This window comes from Choloepus didactylus, chromosome 6 (assembly GCF_015220235.1).
Source record: "Choloepus didactylus isolate mChoDid1 chromosome 6, mChoDid1.pri, whole genome shotgun sequence".
NCBI classification, from domain to species: Eukaryota; Metazoa; Chordata; class Mammalia; order Pilosa; family Megalonychidae; genus Choloepus; species Choloepus didactylus.
The window spans coordinates 72,793,948-72,812,430 of NC_051312.1; the positions used below are offsets into that span (position 1 = coordinate 72,793,948).

The 18,483-nt window shown below is 35.3% G+C and overlaps 1 protein-coding gene across 1 annotated transcript in view; it reads right to left on the reverse strand.

Annotated features, from left to right (window-relative positions):
- The window catches only part of IPO7 (importin 7), a 59,209-nt gene extending 41,031 nt beyond the window's left edge, over window positions 1-18,178 (reverse strand). The window contains exons 1-4 of the mRNA XM_037840009.1: window positions 17,965-18,178; window positions 4,430-4,511; window positions 1,959-2,112; window positions 1,165-1,323 (exon numbers count right to left, since the gene is read on the reverse strand). Of these exons, the coding sequence (XP_037695937.1) occupies window positions 1,165-1,323; window positions 1,959-2,112; window positions 4,430-4,511; window positions 17,965-18,048 (479 nt within the window). The 5' untranslated portion in view covers window positions 18,049-18,178. The remainder of the gene's footprint in view (window positions 1-1,164; window positions 1,324-1,958; window positions 2,113-4,429; window positions 4,512-17,964) is intronic.
- Between the last annotated feature and the right edge of the window lie 305 nt (window positions 18,179-18,483).

The window sequence follows — 18,483 nt, forward strand, 5'->3', positions numbered from 1 at the left end:
CTGTATTTCCCATTTAAAAAATCCCTATCACATTCTCTCCTGCTAAGATTATAGAACAGGAGAGGCTTGAACCTCCTCAAGGACAATGAAATATTATTGTTAATCTCTCTAATTTTAATCACTCACTTACCAGAACTACAACAACTGGCACTCTGACAGAAGTTGGAGCAACAGCTGGAACATTCCTTAGCAGGAAGATGGGTAGCTGGTGGGAACACAAGAAAACACCAGTACCAATGCTGTAAATGGTATATTTCTCTCCTGCTCAGAACAAAAGCAGCAGTTTATCAGCTACTTTGAGGTGGGACCCAAAGAGGGTATTGCAGGCTAACTAGCCAACCTTAGAACTAGAGAGCTCACAAAGGCATCTGTGTAGCTGTAAGGACTGGAAACAAAGTCACCATCATGGTGTGCCTTCCTCCTAATTTTCCTAGATCAAAACTTTCAACTACCTACTGATTTCAGTATTTTCACCACATGCTTAAGAGAAAAATCCTCTAAACATTTTGGCTTACCACCTTTAGTACTATACCTCAACTTCCAAGGTTAGAGTTTTTCCTGATCCCTAAACCCAGATCTAAAATTATCCCTTGGCCTAAAATCTTTCTTATTGGAACTAATCCCTTATATGAACTATAATTTGCTCAAACCCTGAAGACAGGTGAGTGTAAATTAAAAAGTGAATTAAAATAAATATGGAATTCACATGTTTTTTTTTTTAAAGAATCAGAGGTTTTTCAAGAACCCAAATTAAGACAAAAATTCACAGAAAGCCAGAAATAAAAGAACTCTAATGTTCAATGTGCTCTGATTAACTTCATTTTTAAAAAGTTTACCTATCGGCCTTTATTAGCACATATTGAGGAGCCCTACCGTAGAGATAACTTGGTTTATGAATAGGTAGAGACTGATTACAAAAAAAGGGCACAAAGAGTATGAGTCAATTCAATAGAAGAGGAACTGCAGAATTAGAATAAGACTGCTACTTCAAAAAGACAGTATTAATTGAAATCAACAAACATTTCACTGATTTTAAAGTGTATACCAGGTGTAATTTTAGATGTTCAAACAAATTAGTTAAATTTTCCCAACCTTGCCTAGGTCTCAAAACTCTACAGGACAATAAATAAATAAATCTCTAAAGGACAAGACAGAGACACTTACTCATAATTTTTTACAAGTTGATATAGGCAAAGAAGAATTCCTAACCAACAAGCACTGTTATCAGACTGAAGATAAAAGCCAATTTTGTCTACAATGGCAGTCCAGCGGCTTGGATAATCATGTTTGATGATATGATGAATGCATGTAGTAAGTTGTACCCTGAAAGTCAAAAATAAACAATAAGAAATGCCACCTAGATAAAAATTTTGATAATTCATACACAGAAAATGGCTGCTTAGAGCAAAACAAATTTCAAACAACTCATCTGATATTTAGATGTACACAGAATGCAGATAATTCAAAATTAAGTCACTCTGCAAAACCCAACAAATATTTTTACAAATGCAGGTGTTTTTGTTTTTCTTTTTTTTTCATTTTTGACTATCATTAACTGAGAAGGGTCATTTAAAAACATCACATTATAACTAGTCTCACTTAAAATTCTGCAAAATCATATAAAAAATAAAAAGCTTTTAAATAAAGATACTACTTAATATAAAAGACATGACAGCATTGTATAGTTTTCTTCACCCTGTTCTATCTGATCACAGTATGTTCCAAAACCAAGTTTTATATGGAGTTTAAAAAGTTTTTGGTTTCACAAATATAAAATTCAACTGCAGTAAGAATATAAATCAAAAAGGCATTTTTCTGTAATAGCATTTGTTGGGTAAGTTCTGCTACAAAAATGACAGGCATGTATGTTCTGAAAAGATGAAAATAAAAAAACCAACCCAGCAAATTACATAAATACAACAATGGCTATATTAAAAAAAAAACAAACATACACATACCTGATGAGTTCAGGAGAATGGATAATGGCTTCTACAATATTTTCTCGAATACAATGTCGATCTTCTTCTGGAATAGTATAAGGGGATATATCCCCTGGTGCTGTTTCCCGATCAGGCCAATACTGTGTTATCATATTTTTCAAATAGATAACACCTAAAATATAGATCAGTTTAACAAAAGAATGTTTATTGTGAAAGCACTATGAATACTCCTTTTAACCTTAATTATTTCTTTCAGACCAACCCTTGTTAGTAAAACTATTCTCTTATAAACAAAAGAACTTCATTCTATTATTTTAAAAGTTGACAATCAAAACAGAAATTTAGAAACCATAATTTCTACAATTAAAGTAATCATACAAAGGTTGCTATTTGTTATAAAAAGGATCAAATTTTATAAATCTAAGTATTTTAATCATTTATCACTTCAAATTGTTAATAAGGAAAATTTGGTATTCAAAAAATCAGATTACTATTTTCTATAACAGCAATCAGATTGCTATAATTGTACATTGCTATTTAACAATACTTCACCCAAACTGATTATGTAGCAAAATCTAGATTAATACTTTTCACCCAGCCCCCCCAAAAGAGAAAAAAATTAAAAGCAAAAAACAAAACAAAAAAACTATCACCAGTGTATAGGAAGGTTATTTAAAATTAATTTCTAAATTCTGCGAAACACTGTTTCTTCTCTGACGAGCAATTAACGCTTACCCAGAGTCCCATACTTATTTAAACAAGGATAATGGATATAGCTGGGATTTATATACCCTGCTTTGCTCTATCCAAGAATCAAAATAATATCCCATCTTATTTTATTTCAAAAATGATTATGACCACATGTTAAAATATCCCTTCTGAAGATAACTATTTTTTCTGAGATAAAACTTTTGTAGTAAGTATACTATAATAAAAGAGCACTGACTCTGTGTGTGGGACTGACATATTCCAGATGAACACTATTTTCACAATTTTGTCTCTTTAGCTCTAAAACAGAACAAAGATCAAAATTTAGACCTCATATAGCTCCTCTATCTCCTGGATGCAGCCTCACAGTATTTTTCCCACCATAATGGATAAATTTACTTATTTGTACAATTTTGACTCAGTATCTTAAACATTTTTTTTGTCCAACAAAACATATAAACCGAGAACTGCACTGCAAGGATCTCAATAGTTCATATGCTGTCCAGAATGCTTCAACCACAAAGATATAATGAACTCATCATTCTAAGTCCAACAGAAGAAACCACTACACGCCATGTAATATGCAGTACCATTAAATTATTATAAGGGTGTAATTTTTAAATTCATGTTTATATTTTTAAAATCCTCAACCAATTCCACTTTTTCAATGCTTCTGGTGTTTATACATACTGATAAACAATTTTCTAGTATAATTTAATTTTGCTAATACACATAATCAAGTCTATAAAAGGTGTCAAGATCCCACCTTAATGCCACTTTCAATTTCTTAGTAAAAATTTGGGATTTAAAGGGAAAGATTCCTATCTAAAAAACAACCAAAGGGAAAATGGTCAACTTTACTAGTAAAAGAGAAATGGTAGCTAAAATAATCAAAATGACTCTTTTCTATTGTATCAGAAATTTTAAAAATATAGAGATCTGCTGACCAGGATTCAATGAAAATATTGTTATCTATAAAGGCACAAAAAATGTTCCATTACAAGGCTACTTACCCCAGTTCAAAAGCAATAATGTGTATTCATTCATCTATTTACTGAGTACCTACAGTGTGTCACAGGCAATATTTTAGGTAGTAGAAATACAACTGAGAAATGGTTCATTATATATGGCACATTATGGTAAATTATTTAGCCATTAAAATGTATTTGAAAACTAACACTATGTAGAGAAAAGGAAAATGCTTAATATATAACATTAAATAAAGGGAGCAGAATATTGTTTTTACAGAACTGGTATAGGGGAAAATAACAGGAACAAATAACACCAAAATGTAATTTTTTTTTTTTTTTTGTAGAATGGTGAAATCACTGGTACTTTATATTTCTGATAACAAAATTAATACATCTGCAAATAAATTAAAAATGTGAACTGCATTATTTTGTAGACTAACAGACATTCAGAAGTATTGTGCCATATTTTCGTTATGGGAAACTGAAAGAACTAATTAACATCTTGAACATGACTAAGAAATTGTACTTTTTAAATTGGAATCACCCATTAGGGAAGGAAACTGAGAATACATATAACCATCAATTTCTCTTTCCAGATTCTCTTTTAAATTCAACTAAATCACATTATTCCTTTAAACCCTACCACCAAATATCAAGGCACTAGCTGTTTGTAGTAAAAACTTGACAACAAACCAATTCTCAGGGAAGGAAACTGCTGAAGGGTCACCACAAAATACGTGTCCTGTTCAACTGTGAACCCGTTAAACAATATATTTATATACACTCAAGAAAATAATTCAGGAAACTTGCCTGCTTGTCTCACGGGTAAATCCAGTTGTTCCGACATAGTAATCTGAAGCAGTGTTGAAACAAAATTCAGAGACTTGTGTGCCTACAAACAAAGAAATACATTTTAAATTTCTGCAAAAAAAAACACCAAACTTTAAAATACCAAATCCAATGAACTTCAATTCTCTATGCCACTGCTTGGCTGACACAAAACATTCTCCTCAAGTTGGTTCTAGCCTTATTTCCCATCACTCCCCTACAAACACAAAACTAAACTGATGATCCAATTCTTAAAACATTTTCATTTGCCTGCAAACCAAGTAGCATTCTTAACCTACACTGTACACTGGTGGCAGCAGCTCAAAAACAATATCCTCCATATTTATTTCCCTGATTCAGGTATATACCCAGAAGATCTGAAAGCTGGGACGTGAACAGACACTTGCACACTGATGTTCACAGTGGCATTATTCACAATCGCCAAAGCAGAAGAATGGATAAACAAAATAGAGGTATATACATACAATGGAATATTATTCAGCAGTAAGAAGGAATGAAGTCCTGAAGCACACGATGACATGAATGAACCCTGAGTACATGTTGAGTGGAATAAGCCAGACACCAAATATTGTATGATCTCACTAATATTAATTAATTATAATATGTAAACTCATGGACATAAAATCTAGAATACAGGTCACCAGGAAACAGAATGAAGCTACAGAATGGGGAACTGTTGCTTAATATGTGCAGAATTTTTAACTATGTTCAACTTAAATGTTTGGGAAATGGACAGAGGTGACAGTAGTATGTTATTGTGAATATAATTAACAGTGCTGTATTGTGTGTAAATGTGGTTGAAAAGGGAAGTTTAGAGTCATGCATGTCCTCTCTTTAATCTATAAATGCTAAAACACCAGGACTCAGTCATAGGTCATCTCTTCTTTTCCACACCCCAGCTGATCTCATCCAGTCCCTTATCTTTAGATACTATCCATATGTCAAATACATATTTCCAGTACAGAGCACTATATAACAGACCTGCTTGCTTCATTATCTCACAGGCTTCTCAAACATATTTGAAACATCTTTTCCTCTAAAACCTGTTATTCTACTCTTCTCTATCACCTCCCCCAACATCTCCCATCAGTACCCTCACTTCCCTCTACTTCATCCCAATTAAATACACAGTCCTGTCAATTCTACATCCAAAATGTTTACGTAATATAACCACTTTCTCCATGCCCACTTCTGCGACCAGTGGGCATCATCCTTAATTGAACTATTTGCCCCCACCAGCCATTATCCATTTAGCAGCCAATTAACTTAAAATTGCAAAACAATCCCCTTTAAACAAACATTTTAACAACTTTCTACTGCACTTACAATAAAATACCAAGTCTTTCCCAAAGGGTACAGGCCCTATTTCTTCAGCCTCATTTTAAGGTACTTTCTCACCCCATTCTGCCTTTCCTTCACCTGCCTTAAGTTCTCTGAACAAGAAAGAACAATATTATCCCATTTCAGAGTTTCTGCACATGCTGTGACTTTCTGTCTACAACTCCTCTCTCCCATGCTCCATTCTATTTAACTGGTTGACAGCTTCACATTCTTCAGGACTGAGCACACACATTATTTCCTTAGAGAAGTCTTTCCTGTCTGATCACTTGAGCTCAAGTTTTCTTCATAAAAGTATCACATATCTGTAATTATAGTATTAGTCAACTGTTTTAATGTCTGCCTTTCCCATTAATTAGACTTTAAATCCATTGAGGGACTATGCTATTTGTAAACCCAGTTACTCATATGATGCTTGGCATCTGAGATATTCAACAAGTTTCCTGAATAAATAATTGAAAGAATCAATAAATGAATGCCATGGAAGCAGATGTGATCACCTAGGGGGAGGTGTAGTGTGAGAAAGGTTATTTATATTTAAGGGATAGACAAGCCCACAAATGACAATACAAGCCCACAAAGAACACTACTACCCATAGTATTACTACGGCACTTTTCAGGCCATTTAAATCAGTTTATATTTTATCTTCTGCACCAGATTGTGAACTCCTAGAATGAACTGTTGGGAACCAGACAGTCCTAGTTTGTAACTCTAGATTATGCCACTTAAGAGCTTGTTAACCCTTGAGCAAGGTGATGCAGCAAATCTAAGTCGGATGGCTATCAGGAGTAAATAAGTAACATATAGAAAATATTTTAGCAAATATCAAGGTATAACAAATGTTACGTTCTTTTATATATCCATATGCAGTACAATCTCATCTTTCTCATGAGTTATGTTCTCAAGTCAGTAGGGCATAACCGAAAATATTGGCTAAATTATCCTTTAGTTCCTTAAATCACAATACAGCACACCTGGTTTTGTATATACATTAGTCTCTTGAGGTTACAACTCTGCAGTTTTTCCTCCTGAGTTGGAAGAGACTGCTTTCTTTGATTGGAGCTCTAAATGAAGTTGTTGGTTTATATTTAGGAGTCATGTTAAAACAACAAAACCGCTATAACCACCACTGTTTTTATTGGCTGGACACATACTGTACATAATTTACATCTGTGAGTTAAAAGTGTACATGTCACTCACTGTATCTTCCTATAGCACAACAGGTACTCATAAAAGTTACATGGATAAAAGGACCTTAAATTTATCAAATCTAACTTCTTAAGATTTAAATATAAAAGTAAAACCACAAGAGTACTTAAAGAAACAAAAGAAAATGTTAAATATTTTAAACATTTTTGTAGGGAAAGCCTACACATGAAACCAAGGGCTAGGATCAAGTAAAAATTAAAAACTTTATATGCCCCTCCCAATCAGTATGAAAATTAAAAAAAAAAAAAAAAAATCATCATATGACAAGAGTTAACCATCCCAAAAGAAAATGAACAAAGACTATGTGCAAGCAGATTATAAAAAGGATTATTAGTACAAGAGGATAAAAGACATCCTACCCCAAAACAACATATACAATACCCTAAAGTGTTGGTAAGGGTGTGAAGCAAATGGAACTCGCATACAGTGCTGGGAGGAGTATAAAATGATACTAACACTTTGGAAAATGGGCAGTTTCTAATATATGCCTACTCTACAACTAGCAATTTCACCTGCAGAAGTGTACCCATGAGAAATGAGCGCTCATGTCCACAGTAATACTCGTCTGTTGACGAATGGATAAACTGTGGTATATTCATACAATGAAATACTATACAGAAATTTAAAAATCCCTACAGAAATCAAGCAACAATATGGATGTCAAAAAACATGCTGAAAGAAAGAAGCTAGACTCCTTGAGCTAGACTAAGTGATTCTGTTTATATCAAATTCAAAGAATAATCTATGGTAACAGAAGTCAGAATAACAGTAACATGGAGGGGAAAGGGTACAGATTGGGAACAGTCTCAAAGGAATTTACCAGGCCAATGGAAATGTTATATATATCTTGATATTGTTGGTGGTTATCCAAACATATCTAGGTAAAAATTCACTGAGCTGCACGAAGTATTTGAGTTTCTACATAATAAATGTTCCTCCATTAAAAAAATAAAAATCAACAAAACTACTTGTACCCAAATGTTCACAGCATGATACACAAAAGACAAAAAGCAAAAACAACCCACATGCCCATCAACTGATGAATAAAATGTGGCCTATCCATACAACAGAAAATTATCCAGCAATAAAAAGAAAGTACTGATATAATATGAACCTTGAAAAACTAAGTGAAAGAAGCTAGTCACAAAGACCACATATTGTATAATTCTATTTACATAAATAAGGACATCTATTTAGTCAGAGAGTAGACTGGAGGGCTGAGGGGGTTGGTGGGAAATGGAGAGTGACCACTAATGGATATGGGAATTCTTTTAGGTTAATAAAAATGTCAGAAAACTGATTGTGGTAATGGTCGCACAAAAACCATTTACTGTACACTTTAAATGGGTGAACTGTGATCTGTAATTATAACAATAAAGCTATTAAACTATGAAAACAAGCATTACTTTATTTTAGTACTTGATTACTTTAAAATCACTTTCACTGCCTTAAAAAAACATAAGTATAAACAAAAATATAATGGACAAAAAATTTGTCACTTTCAGACAGCTGAACAAGATTCAGAATGAAAGGAATATTTCTGTCAGAGGGAACAGCATGAGCAAACAACCTGGGACATCTACTTACCTCAAATTTCTCTCCCAGCTGAAATCCCTAAAACAGGAAGTCTTCATTCTCCCAAAGAAGGTAACAAATGGATTTAAAGTAATAGTAAATATTAGAGATCAGTCTCAAGAAAACTGAACCAGTATGTAAATCAATGGTTGCCTGGAGCCAGGGTTTAGAAGTAGGATTAATTATAAACTAGAACAAGGGATCTGATCTTATTTTAGGAAGGATAAAAATGTTCTGCAACTGGATTGCAGCAATAATAGTATAATTTGATAAATAAATTTACTAAAAATCACTAATTTTCACTGAAATCAGATGAATTTTATAATATATAAATTATATCTCAATAAAGTTGCTTAAAAATGAAATCTATGCAATTTTAAAACTCAGATCAAGTAAAAGACATATTAACACTTCAAACTAAGAAAAATCATTCTTTAATGCATTGTATGATCTCTAAGTACTTTTGGCTTCTTGGGTATAGCAAAGCACACAAAAAGAACTTTCAGTATTTAGATAATAATTTAAAAAATAAACTTCAAGTAAATATATCAATACCATCAATCTTCAGCATGCAAAAAAAACTTTAAAATTTTGGTAATTATGCTATAATTCTCAATAATTTGGCAAATACTGATAAAGGCCTCAGAAGATGCTACAATAAATCATTTGTGTGGAAGCCTAAGTCTTCTGGATGCGGGTCCTTACAATAGGCCTGGTCTCAAGTTCCTGGCTTCTAGCAAACCAAAAAACAGGAAAACTGAAGCAAGAGTTGGGTCATTATACAGCAGGCCTGGCTTGTACAGTAGAAGACTTAAAACTTTAAAACCCAAGTTTAAAAGCTGCTAACAAACCACCTTTCTAGACAACTTACTTTCTCTTATCTGTCATCAACCCAGGTATTTTCAACATTCATCCTTAATCCATCTCCTCAAAATTCTGCAACAGCCCCAACTCCATCTCTATCTCCTTTAACACCACTCCACTTACTGGTACTTAAAATGTGCCAGGCACTACAGAGATAAAAGATCACTGAAAGGTGGGTGGGGAGGTTAATTGTAATTAGGTTAACAGGTAAAAGTTCAAGTTAAGACCTTAAAGGACTTAAACTCAGAGATGAGGAGAAAAAATCTTAAAAAGGGGGGAAAAATAGGTTATTTCAAAGAGAATGAAAGAGAATAGCAGCAAACAAAAATATGTTAAGTTGTCACCATATCACGAGCCAGTAAGTCACAAACACATGACTAATCTTGTAACATCTATATCTCTATTCACTCGCCCCTCCCCAAATTATTTTGAAAAAAAATCCAAGATATTATACCATTTCATCCATATTTTAATATGTATGCTCCAAAACTTAGGCACAAAACCATTATTACACTTAAACAAAAATTAACTATCAAAGTTAAATGAGTGTTTATCAACTTCTGTGTTGTTTGAAATATTCCATAATAAAAAGTTAGTTTCTATTCTCCCCCCAAAATAAAAGAAAAATACAAAACAAAAAAGATCCAAGTGTAAACTTTTTTGAAAGCTCTTAGGTGATCAGATTTATGCAGTAGAAAGATGAGGTCTTTAAGTAGTAAGAAAGATATAAAATTCAAGGATAAATGACTATAAAACATGAGATGGAAACCTACTATCACAAGAGGTAGAAAGGGCCTGAAAAACCTGCCCCCTCCCCTCCACTCCACAGGAATCTTATCCACTGCTTATCCCACCCCTACAGCCAAATAAGTTCTAACTTTCCAAAAGAGAAAAAAATGAATAGCTCACCCACCCACATAAACAGATTTCCCCTGACTCTGCTACCTTTTTTAACCTACAGTATTATTCCTCCCCCCTCACTAGTATTTTACCCATTAACCTTGTAATAGGAAATTGCTTCCCCCAAGGTTACCAATAGGAAACCAGAAAGTCTTCATTTTACTTAATCTGTCTCATTTAGAAACGTCAACAGTACCTTCCTCAAATAACCTTTTACTTATTATTAAAGTAATTCATACTCACTGGTAGAAAATATATATATAAAATTTGGGTAAGAAAAAGGAAACTACCCACAACCAACCTTCTTACTTGAAATTCTCTTTTCTTGGCTTCTCTCCTACTTGCATACATAATTCTTCAGTCTCTTTTTCCTACAGGTTTCTCGAAAGTCCCAAGTATGGAGATACCCCAAAATTCAGCACCCAGTCCTCCCGACAACCCTGGGATCTATACTCCCTTCTTCTCTATAATCACCTGCAGAAGAAAAGCACTTTTCCATCACTACTTTTTCCACTAAACTTCAGTTTCACACTCCCAACTCCCAACATCTCCTCGATGTTTAATGTGCAGCTCAAACCAGACTTCAAACCTCAACACAGGATTTCTTCAAAATCAGTTTTCTTTCATATTCCATCAATGTAATCATCTAATGTCAACCTTTTAAAACTTACTCTTTAAGATCCTAACTTTTCATTATTTCTCTCCATCAAAATGCAACCAGATTCTTTCTGATGTAAGGAAAATGTTCAGAGATAGATTGTGGTGATGAACGCATAACTATGTTATCACACTGTGGACAGTGGATTGTATACCACGGATGATTGTATGGTGTGTGAATGTATTTCAATAAAACTGAATTTAATAATAATAATAAAAAAATGCAACCAGAGACCTTCAATTAGCTACTGCACTTTATATTATTTATAAGGGATTTTTACATAAAATGAATACTACCAGGTAATTTCAAGAACTAAGGAATTTATAACTGTTGCTTTTACTAAAGAATTTGACAAAAACATATATCTATTTTACCTATATGATATTATGAGGCATAGAGAGGTTATGTCATCATAGTGGCAGAATCAGGACCACTGAGGCTCTTCCCTATATCTTCCTGCCTTTCATTAAGTAACAGTACTTAAATGCTTTTTAACAACAGTTTAAAAAATCTTAATTACAAATTATTTAGGGACCAAAAAAACCACCTTTAACTTAGATTCTTCATGAATGTACCACTAATAGAAATAAACAATACATATATTTTGTCTACAATATCTGAAAAAGATAAATTATTATCCTCTTACAAATAGAACAGGGATTATATCTTTTCTTTCTGATTTTAACATACCATGTCATTGAATAACTTATTGTCTAACAGACAAATTATCCAGCCAATAAACTTATGTCTAACCCAAAGTACTGGGAAGGCTGTCCTCTCCCAAATTCAGTATAGTATGTTTTACAATATTCCATGGTTTAAAGAATGTTATCCGTCCAGACTACAGACTAATTTGTCTTCCAAAAATAGACACTATAGCTTCATCAACATTTTGTTGAATTTATAGACATGCCAAACTATCCTATAAATATTCCATTTTGTAATTTTCCAAACCTAAGATTTTCATTAATTAAATATTTTATAAGTCCGTTAATAAAACCAAATCAAATTAACCATTTAGAAGGTATATCATCTTCAACAGTAATAATAACCATTTGTGAAGAACTCAGAAGAGACTCAGGATAGTTGGAAGATTTAAATGGCTATAGTTAAGCCTACTGATTTCACTTAGGGCATTGTTCTTTGCTGCAAGTACAAGGGGGAGGGAATATTGATGCTGAAATCATATCTCCATTAACCAAAGTCAGACTTAAGAGTTTACTCATTCAAACAGTCTTCATCACGTGAATAATGAGGCCCAGTGACATACTGACCAATCTCCAAAAAGGCAGGGAATCATGTTTTTTCTTTGCATCTACTTCTAACAAACTTAGCTCAGTATCTAGCACATAAGAAGTTTACTGTTAAAATCAACAGTCTGGGAAATATCATTCAGAAGAAAGTACGTTCAAAAAGTTTTCCCTGGCACACATTTAAAACTTTAATTCAAATATAAGCTTCATGATAGCCAGGACTTTACAGTGCGTACACTGGTGGAACCCCATCATCAAGGATGGAATCTGCCACATGATAGGTATTTCAAAACTCCTTTAAATAATGGCAACAAGTATTTGTTGAGTGTCTACTCTCAACTAACACTCAAAGATTAAAACTAAATAGACTTTATTCCTACTAGAGATAAACAAGTTCAAAATCAGCTTTTAGAATAGAAGAGACAGCAATCACCTAGTTCAAATAAAATTTAAAAGTTAAAATAAAATTTAAGGGAGAATAAAAGATTAGGCGCCAACATGAGGAGTTGTGAGTTCACATATTAGCACAGACATTTAGTGTAGAGAAATTTTCAATGTAAGCTGGAATAGTAGAAAAAGCTTCCTGGAAATTATAGCATTTAAGGTGGGCTTGGCAACTTGGCAAATAAATTCATTAACCTCCCCCCCCACCGCCGCAAGAGGGACATGACTCCCAGGGGAATGAATTTCCCTGGTGACATGGGACATGACTCCCAGGAATGAGCCGGGCCCTGACAGCGAGGGATTAAAAATGCCTAGTTGACCAAAAGGGGGAAAAAAAGAAAGGTAACAAGCTGAGTTCACAGTGGCTGAGAGATCCCAAAGAGTTGAAAGAATATCCTGGAGGTTTCTCTTATGCAAGCTCCAGCTAGACATCCCAACTGTCCACAGCATGCCATGCCCTTACCAAAAGTAGTCCCAAATACGTAGGTCCCTACCTGTGATTCTATAAAAGATTCATTCACTAAGTTTTATTCTTTCAGGAACCTAAATCCACTAGTGTTCCTATACCAGACAAGTCCTAAAACCCAAAGGCAACAACAGTCTTTAAGATCACTATCAGATGCGGCCCCTTCCGCATACTGTTAACATCCCCTTTTAATATGAATAAGTTAGGGTGCTCACTGCCTAGACACCCCAGAAGGAGAAAGAAATTGAGAGGAAGGAGTAGCAACAAACAAGATAAGATTGAACAAAGGTCTATGAATATTAAAACTTTATATAATTATATATATTTTTGGATGCTGGGGTGTTGGAGTGGCTGGAAGGAGGTAAATGACATGGTGGAACTGTAGCCTATAGCATCCCTTGGGATTTGCTCTGTAGATCTCATTGAATTGTGTCTTGAAGGTCTTCACCTTTCTGTATATACCTTGTATTACATAAGGAAATAACAGAAATTGTGGAACTGTAACCCATAACAATTTTTGAAATTAACCTATATGACTGCTTGTTGAGCTGTACATCAAGAGATGACACCTTTCTGTAATGCATTTATAGTTTACCATAATGGAAATGGCTTAAGTTGTGGAACTGTGGACCCATGGACATTCTTTGAGACTTGCTGCCTAACTACTTGTGAAACAGTACACTGAAAGTTATCACTGTTATGTATATATGCTAAAGTTCACAATAAAAAAAATGAAAAAAGAAAAAGTGGGCTTGGTGAGATTTAAGGATAGGAAAAAATTATCTATAGTTGAGAAGAGCTTAAAGGTATGCATATAGAAAGGTTTCCACCGAAGAACAGTAGAAGCTAAATCAAGAGTCAACAGGTTTTATAATCTGCCAAAAACCTTCAGAGTGTTTTATTTTCATCTTACAAAAGAAACCTAAGATTTGAGTGCATGTGTGAGTGTATACATGGGTTAAACAGACCAAACGTAGTCTCTGGAACACAATAAACACTCAATTAGTTATTGAAGACTATATATCAAATGTCACATATTTTAGATTACCTAAACAGAACAAACTATTTTTAAAATTCTACTTCTATACACACACACACACACACACACACACACAAATGAACTAATGTTCAAAGGATAGATAGTATTTAAATGAGAAGTAGCCAATAGCTGTAACACAAATCTAACTTCCTTAAAGATTCAGAGATGAATATTCTTTTCATCTCTGTTATTCAAGTTCTCAATTTTTTCTCTTCGTTCAACAAATATTTACTGACAGGCTATTATTTGCCAGACATTATTCTTATCATTGTGCCCATTTTCATGTTATGTTAACACTACCCACTAGTGACCTCAGTGTCCAAATATGCACTTGTGATCTTTTTCTATTAGTGCTGATCAGTTTTCACTGAGATGCTCAACTAAAGCAGTAGACTGAGGTAGTAAACTGTATGCAACCTTGAATTTATGTTAATCAACCGGTAACATACTCAGTAGTTAAAATAATATGGAGACTTACGCGGTGTGAAATTTTTACATGCATCACCATCACTCAATCCACATAACAACCCAATGATGTAGATTCTATTACTATTTTCATTTTATACACAAGGAAACTGGTACTTACAGGTTAAATAATTTCCCAAGATGCACCAGCTAGTACAGAAACTCTTCAACAAGCCCCCCCCACAAATCCAATGGCTAAGAGCTTTTATTCAATAATACTTTCAGGAATACATGTACTTTTCAATTCCTTTCTCCAAGCTTCTAGGTAGTCTGCTACATGAAAATATTTAGAATTGGGAAGTGACAATACGTTGCAAAAATTCTTAACAGCAGTTCAAAAAAGGGCATCAAAATACGTAACATACTATAATGCAAATCACTGGGGAATACTAAATCATGAAAATATCTGTCAAAAAGTCCATAGTCATCCCTAATAGTCTAACAGGAGTTTATTAATGTTATCTGTATGTAATATAAAAAATATAAATGCCTCCAAAAATCTTTGAGGTGGGGGTGGTATGAGTGCTAAAGCCTATTCTATTACCAATTATTACGGGAAGTCAGTCAAGTCTAACACTGACAAACCAAAAAATAGCAAAAACAAGACAAAAATTCTTGACCTTAAAAAATTACAGTGGAGAGACCGACAATTAAGTGAAATATGTATGATAAGTCATGTTATAGAAATAAATAGATAAATAGAAATGGGAAGTGTGATAGTCAGGGAACTCCTCAGTGATAAGGAGACATCTGAAGAGGAATGGAAGGAAGAAAACAAGTCAGGGAGATAACTGAGTGAAAGGGGTTCCAATCAGATGGAACAGGTAAGTGCAAAGACTCTGAGGTAGGAGCACTGTTTTTAGCTATCTGCACTGTAATACTTTAACATTTACAATTTTTACATAGACTCAGTGGATATTTCACTTAAAGAGATTCTTGAACCAAAATAAAGTTTCAGTAGAATGAGACATCGTGGGATGATCGTTCATCCAATCTTCCCCAAGGCTAATGTTATTTCCTCATTCTTACTAACATTCAAACTTCTATATTCAAGAATTATCTGGGATCTGCTTCCTAAATCAAGGTTCTGCCACAGTTCAAGAAACTCAAGGCGCAAAAACTGTTCAAATGAAAGAAGTGAGAAAAAGGGAAGCAATGGAATACAGAGATGAGTAAATATTCTGATTAACAGAATGCAATTATCATAGGAAAAAATACCAAAAAACCTAGGTATAAAAGTTGAAAGAAATCTGCAAAATGTAAGTAACTAACAATCATAGAATAAAGATAAGATACAAAATTTTCTCTGACAGAAAAGGTTAGTATCATCCACTGTTCCAGAGTATTCCAAAACCCTAACAGCAGATTAGTGATTAAGTTAAAAAACACTTCGAATACTACTTTATTTTTCAATAACTAGCTTGTGAAAACTTACCCCAAGTCTCTACTACAAGAATGTTAGAGTGTATAGACCAGAGTGTATAACTAGCACTCGCCCTGCTTGAAGAACAAATGAATTCAAATTAACAGGAAGCATTATTTATCTATTTTTCCTACAAGGGAACCAACTTTCAAATAACTTTTAAAATTAATAATTACATGCAATTACATGTATTCAAAATAATGTACTATTAGAGCGGTGTTGGTACAAATCACCAAAACTAAACCTTTAAGTTTTCTAGGTTTCTACCTGCATAAATACTGTGTAAACAAAATAATGTTCATCTAACCTGCAAATACCACCAAAATAATCAAAACAAAAAGTAATCCACAATTCTCTCTATAGTTGAACAATGGTTCAAAGCAGGAATTCATTCAACTCACTGTTTTATATCCTAAAGAAATCTAAGCTTCTCCCAAGGTGACTTTGAGCCAAGAATTTAAGCATGCAATCTTACTCTTTGCATGGTATAATAGTCTCATTGACATATTAAATAGATTTTAACTTTTTATTTGAAATAATTTTAAACTAAATTTGTCTAAGTTCTGTGAGTGATCAAACTATAAATTCCCTCGTGAGCAGTGATCTCTAGTATAGCACTGTACACTGAAGATACTGAAGGCATTCAATTAGGAATTCCTGATGCTTCTAGTGAGTCTACATAAATAACATTTTTAAATGATCTTCCTACCAGGTAAGAGAATAACTGAGCTTTTACTTTAAGGTAAGACTCCTTTTGAAGTTTAAAAAAATTGTACATTAAACCTCACTAAAGCTAGCAGATTAAGTAATGTACTAAAAGATAGTTATTGCCTAGTATATGAAGTTTCAGCAGCCTTGAGGAGACTTTAAAATACATATTTGTTAATACATAAGGTTGCATTAGTTCAGAAACAAAGAATAAAACTAAGGATAGTAACAATAAAATATCCATGTAAGTTGTTTCCCAAGGGGTCGTCCCCCCAAAATAAGGGGAAGTATTCAACCCTCATTGAATGCAGAGTTGAGTTGATATGGAGCTAACACGTTTCAAGGCTCTCAGACTTAGCATCTCTCTTGACAGTCACAGTACCCTATGGCCTAATTTTATGAATGGGGAAAACTCAAGATCAAGAGGTTAAGCGACTTGCCCAAGGTCACTTAGCAAATCAGTGGTGCCACTATACCTAAAGAGGTGCGCTTCTCCTGACTTTCTACTACATCCCCCTCCCTTCCCCACTGAGGCATTATTAGCGTATGAGCAGATCAGATTCATTTAGGTGTCCTGCACTAGCCCCACCCTGACAAAGAGACTCGGGCTTGCCTTTAAATAAAACTTCCCCTGGCATCTCTGCCGAAGAAGTTCTGCCCGAAAGACAGGCCACTTATCAGGCCAGTAAAGTGACACAGCTGACAGGCGCAGCCCCCAATGGCCCAGCTCCACGTTCCCAAGAGTCCCTTTACAGAGCCGGGAGTAAGCTTGCTACCGGAAACGTCTGAAAAACCTCCCAGCGAGTTTCGCCCCCTCCTGGGCGCAAGGAACAAGCTGGGAACCAGCCAGAGGGCGGCCGGCCACCCGAGCCAGCCATGTGTCCAGCCCGTCACGCCCGCCTCGCCCCAGCCGGCTTCTCATGCCTCGACCGCAGCCAGAGGCCCAGCTTTAGCCTCCGACGCAAAGGCTGCGTTGGCCGCCACCACTGCCACCGCAACAGCTAAGGCACCCTGGCGTGGCACTCGCCGTCCGGTCCCCGCCCCACCTCTCCAGTTGGGCCCCTCAGCCACGCCGACCGCCCCTCTGGCCAGGCCCGGAGGGCTCGGCCTGCCACAGTCCGCCCGCTCGCCTCCACCAGCCAGACGTCCTTACTTCATTGAGCTGGCGCTCCGCGGCCTCACGCAAGGCTGGGTCCATGGTGCCCCGCAGGGCCTCGATAATGGTGTTGGGGTCCATAGCTGCACGGACTCGGACAAACCGGGAGCTCGGATGCTAGTGGGCCAGGAATAGCGCCGCTCACTGCGCACATGGACACACCGCGCTCCGCAGCGACAACCGGCGCGAAAGGAAAGAGAAGCGCCAAGGCCCCGGATAGAACCTCTTCGTCTCGGCGTGGAGGCGGGAGATGCTGCAGCCACTTCCTGCCTTCGCCCTCGCAGAGCACTTTGGGAACTGTAGTCCACAAACGCGGTGCTCAGCCCACGTGGCCGTTTGAGCTGTCTTTCTTACACACAGGACTTGCTTTTCGAAAAGGAAAAATGTTCAAACTCCACGGAAAGGAAATTGAAAGAATCAATTACCAAAGTTTCACATAAAAATTTAGCGAGGTTGTTGATCATGGGTGAATCTGATTCATTGCTAATAACCTTATTCATTGAAGGAAACCTTTTA